This window comes from Nematolebias whitei, chromosome 19 (genome assembly GCF_014905685.2).
Source record: "Nematolebias whitei isolate Nwh7 chromosome 19, NemWhi1, whole genome shotgun sequence".
In the NCBI taxonomy this organism is placed as follows: Eukaryota; Metazoa; Chordata; class Actinopteri; order Cyprinodontiformes; family Rivulidae; genus Nematolebias; species Nematolebias whitei.
The window spans coordinates 31131324-31136375 of record NC_056516.1 but is presented as its reverse complement, the minus strand read 5'-3'; the positions used below and the strand labels follow the sequence as shown (position 1 = coordinate 31136375).

Genomic DNA, 5052 nt, shown 5'->3' with positions numbered 1-5052 from the left:
GATGCCTGAACCACCTCAAATGACTCTTTTCTATGAGGAGGAGCAGCAGCTCTGCTCCCAGCTTCTTTCGGATGACGGAGCTCCTCCCCGTCATCTCTAAGGTTTATCTTGACCACCACAAAGGAAGCTCATTTCAGCCTCTTGTATCCAGGATCTTGTTCTTTCGGTTATGATCCAAACCTCATGATCAGGTGAGGGTTGGAACGTCTTAGACAGAGATTGTTGCCTTTCAATTCAGCTCTTTCTTCACCACGATCGACCGAAGCAACGCCCTCCTTACTGAGGATGGGGCCACAATCTGTCCACTCATCTCCCGCTCCATACCATCTCTTGTGAACAAGAGGCCCCGGTACTTGAACTCCTCCACCTGAGGCAAAAACTCCCGGCCCCTGACCCGGAGCCTCCGAGACGGAGGGGGTTATTATTCCACCCAAACAAAAACTGAAATGAAACAATAAAACAAACAAGCCCAAAACTATAGCAGACTCCGCTCACCCATTGTACCAGGACAGTTTATGGTATTTACAATACTCCTTATGTCTCAAACCAGCACTACTTTCTTCTTTGCAGTCTCTTTTTGCATATACATCGAATAAAAAACTGCTCAGAGCACGTGTGGTGCTGCTGCCTCCATGTGGACTCTTCAGGCCCTTCTCCACAGACAGCCAACAAACCAACAGCTCAGAAGTTAGGACCTAGAATGTTACATTCGTCCTTTATTGTTTTTCTTTTTTTATAATGTATTCATCCTTCTTCATATGTATGTTTATTTAAAAAAAATATTCGAAAGCCAGTAAGAAAAATAAAGACAGAGAGAGAACACGGATGATGAGATCCTTGTAGCAGCTGACTGTTTCTCAGTATTAAAAGAAACAGAAAATGTGTGTGTGTGTGTGTGTGTGTAGCACATGTTTGTCCATTCTGGATCTACAGTTACATGAGAGGGGAGGGGAGTGTGACAGCTGCTGATCTTCACTGAGCTCTGTTGTTGTGAGGACAAGCTGAGGCTCTGATTCCAGCCCAACGCCCACTCCGCATGCTGCCAGACTGGTTCAGCACAAAACACACACACAGCACACACACATAGTGTTATATGTGGTTGGTTGCATGTGTGTGCTGGTTGTTTTCTGTTTTCTACATTCATCAAATAAACAGAAAACAGGGATGAATTATTCATTTGACTCCCTTTTCTGAATAAATCAGCATTTTTATATTGAATTCTTTAAAGTGAGGTGTTGAACTGATTCTGCTTTATGTTTCAGTGACTTTTCAAATATAAAATGTAAGCTTTAAAATGTAACCCTTGTGTGTTGGAGGTGGTCTGGCCCTCAGGTGTATCTTTGCAGGAATGCCTCGTGAGGCGTGTGGGGGCAGGTGTTAACCTCTGCAGCTCTGAGTGTTACACACACATTTCCATCATTTCTCCATAGAAAGGGAAAAGAAACGCACCAGACCAAGAACAACTTGATTTTCTGCGCGTGGAACTTTTTTTTTTTTTTTTTTTTGATGCTACTTCCTTTAAATTTCCTTGTTTTGAATTGTTTTGCTTCAAACTTTTATAAATGATGATTTACTTCCATTATCTCACTTATTTCCAGAGTAATAACACACACGAGCCACGCAGTCCACACCCACCCCTCCCTTCATTTGGGGGTTTTACGCAGCGCGATGCCAACAATTTTTGGCACACTGCCTATTAACAGGGGTCCACTGTGCCACACAGCAAAGTGGACTCAGTCTGGTCTTATCAATCCCGAGGCTTTGGTTGTGTTTGGGTTGAAGAACCGGATCCTCCCTGCAGGTTAAGACAGGTAACACTGCGCACCACGCCCTCTCCTGCGAGGCGGAAGTGGCTGACAGCGCACAGCCTGCTGTTGGAAAGGGACTGGAAATGTTTGTCTGAACATCTACTTCAGATTTTTATATATTTTAAGTTATATTATATGCATACATATATACATATGTATGTATATATAATTTTTTTATTAAGGGATTTGTAGCTTGGAGAACATGCGGCTCTGTGGATCATGCGCACTCCTTCTGTGGTTTCTACTTTCCACGTCTTTGGACTCCACAGGTGAGACAAATAACCAGATTTTGAAATGTATATATTTTAAAATTAAGATATTTTTACACATAATCTAGACAAAAACTGCCCAACTAACCACTCTCAGTTGAAAATGTGGTTTTACATTTTAAACAAGAGCGCATGTTGAAGCAGGGCTCAGATTTAATGTGTTTTTAATTTGAAAATCAATCCAGAATATTAAGATTTTATTTAATTTAAAACAAAGACTCTGACTATTTGGTCCCTTCTTTTTAAAAATGGTTATGGAGCTTCCTGGCGGCCTGAATTCGTCCCAGTTTCATGAATTATTAACCAGCAATCTGCTGCAGGACCGTGAATCTACCGGCTGTTTTATGACATCTATAGATTTAAACAATGAGCCATCTTCCCTGTAATTTGACTCATTTAAAAATGTTTCGAAAAGAATCTTAAGCTGCACAATGGCTTTAAACTGTGTTTTATGGAAACCAGTATCTTAAAATCTAAGGTTTTGTTTCCACACTGTTTATCGTCACAAGAAGCACCCAATTGTGCATTTCTTATCAAAAACTAGTTAATTTTTTTTTTCTGTAACTTTTTTCAAGTTCATGTCAACAGGTCTGGGCTTTTTCTGTTTTTTCTGTTTGCACATCCTGACACAGAGGCTGTAAAATAGTCAAAGTGAGTTTTAGTCATGGATAAAAGAAAAGATGTCGGTTCACACAAAACAGAGGAAATAAGAAAAAAAGCCTGAATCAATGAACCCAACCTGCTATGCCTTTTTGTTTGGCACATGTTGGACGGGTCAATGTTTCAGCCGCCACATTGGATACGATGAAGTCAGGAAGTTAAAGTAACCCCAGACTATAGTTTGTCACATACAACAGAAGGAACCTCGTCCTCTTCTGGATCCAGTCCGCAGCCTCTGGGATGTGGAAGAACAGGCGAGGAGCCGGAAAATCTTCAGGCGTGACGTTTTGAGGAATCCCATCAATATCTTAAATACGAGGAGTGTGTTTGAGGGGAAACAAACACCTGACTCACGACCAACTCTCGCTACGTTCATCTTAGCGTGGGACGTATTTTTGGTATGTCGCCATCCGTCTGTGGACCGTTTCTTGTCTTCTAAGCTGAAACCCTTTAACATAAAACGTGTCAAATGGTCATGTTGCTACCCCTGTGGTCATTAACGGTGAGCCTGTTGAGGTGGTGCATCAATAGAAACATCTGGGAACTGTTCTCGATGGCAAACTGACCTTTGACCCCATGTGAACTCGCTTTGTAAGAAAGCCCATCAGAGAGTGTATTTTTTATCAGAAGCTCTGTGGTTTTAATGTAGATTCTACTTTTATGAGAATGTTTTATTGAGTCTCTTTTAACCTTCATCTGTTGGTTTGGACTTACAGGAGCAAATTCTCAGGGATTGTCAGGATGTGCAGCAAAACTGCTGGCATAGCTCTGTAGAACCTCACTGACCTACACAAGGTGAGGTCAGTGAACATGGCCAGACGGATTCTGGCAGATCCTGTTCACCCACGCCATGGTTAGTTCAGGTTGCTTCCATCTGGACGCAGGGACGAGCAAACTGAAAACTCATTCATCCCTGTAGTGACCAGGCTTCCCAACGAACACTGATGATTTCTGTTATTTTAATGTCTCAATATCTTGTCTAGTATGGATGTTTCGTGTGACTGCTGACTGTGAAACAAATTGCCCCTTGGGGATGATAAAGATTCTTGAACTTGAACAAACTGCACAGCAGGACACCTCGTGGGCCAAGGATGATCCCTATTGACTTAAAAGGTCACACGGTGAACGGTCAAGGTCACGGGTGACCCCATTTAAAATCTTCTCTATGCCTAAGCTCGACATCGAGTAACATAGAAATGTCAAACCCTTCGTCCCCTAGACCCAGAGTGTCCCTGTGTGTGTGTCTATAAGACGCTCCACAGTACGTCGTCCTCGGTGTAACTCCACAAATGTTCAGAATGGAAAATATCATCGGACTACGGTTCCACATTGAATCTTATTTCTATTAAAACAAAGAAATGCTGAGTGAAGTCTACTCCTCTGATCGTGAAAGGGTTAGGATCCGCTGGTATCAACAGGTAAAATCTTCACATTTCGGCTGATGGCTTCAGCTTCCTGTTCGTTGAAGCGTTTGTTGATTTACACCGTCATTATCAGTGAAACTGACCTTTCACCTCGCCGCAATCATGTTTATACTCAATAGACTCTTGCATTCGGGATTGTTTTGTGGAGGGGAATTCATGCTTGTTGGGAGACATTCTTCACTGAAACCACTTTCAAATGAAATCAAATCGTCAAGTAGCTTTACTCCTTTAACCTTTTTTCCCTGTCTGGGTTCGTTATGACTCATGATTTATGACACTTATTTATTTGCTTCACAGGAACCATAACAGGTGTGCCTGCTAACGTGATTTACCGGAGTGTCATCGAAAATCTGTTTTCAAATAAAACAAGTTCAGCTTCTTAGAAGCAGGGTTCTGTAAAGGGTTTTGAACAATTAATAAATATTTATTGTGAGAAGCTCTTTAAATGACCTCAGTTTGGAGACGTAGCGACCAATCCGATCCTTCATAGCCATTAGCCTAAGTGGCTGTAAAGTGGATCATTCAGTAACTTTAGCCTAATAAACTCTTGTGGGCTCTTGCAGACACCGTTTTCTTTACTTTTAGACTCATTTGTGTTCATGTGGTGTGAGCAGCAGCACAACTCTGAGCTCGGTGTGCTCAATCAGAAAGGGTCACACAAACGTGGTGACATTTGTCATCAGAGTGGGCAGCCTTCATTAAGTTTTTCATTTTAAGAATGTCAGCGCACCAGCAGGATGTCACGTCTCTGCTCAGTCTATGAACGTGAAGGCTTTTGTTGCACGGAAGCTGCAGCTGAAAGGCCTTAAAATCTCTGAACTCTGAGGGCATTCTAAACACACGCTGCGGCTTTTCTCCTCCTGCTTGTCAGAAAAAGTAATGTAGAACTTT

General features: G+C 42.1%; 1 protein-coding gene across 1 annotated transcript in view; it reads right to left on the bottom strand.

Moving 5' to 3' along the window:
• The window catches only part of nrm (nurim), a 15977-nt gene extending 11687 nt beyond the window's left edge, over nt 1–4290 (bottom strand). Inside the window, exon 1 of the mRNA XM_037692997.1 lies at nt 4245–4290. Coding sequence (XP_037548925.1) covers nt 4245–4290 — 46 coding nt within the window. The remainder of the gene's footprint in view (nt 1–4244) is intronic.
• Nucleotides 4291–5052: the final 762 nt, after the last annotated feature.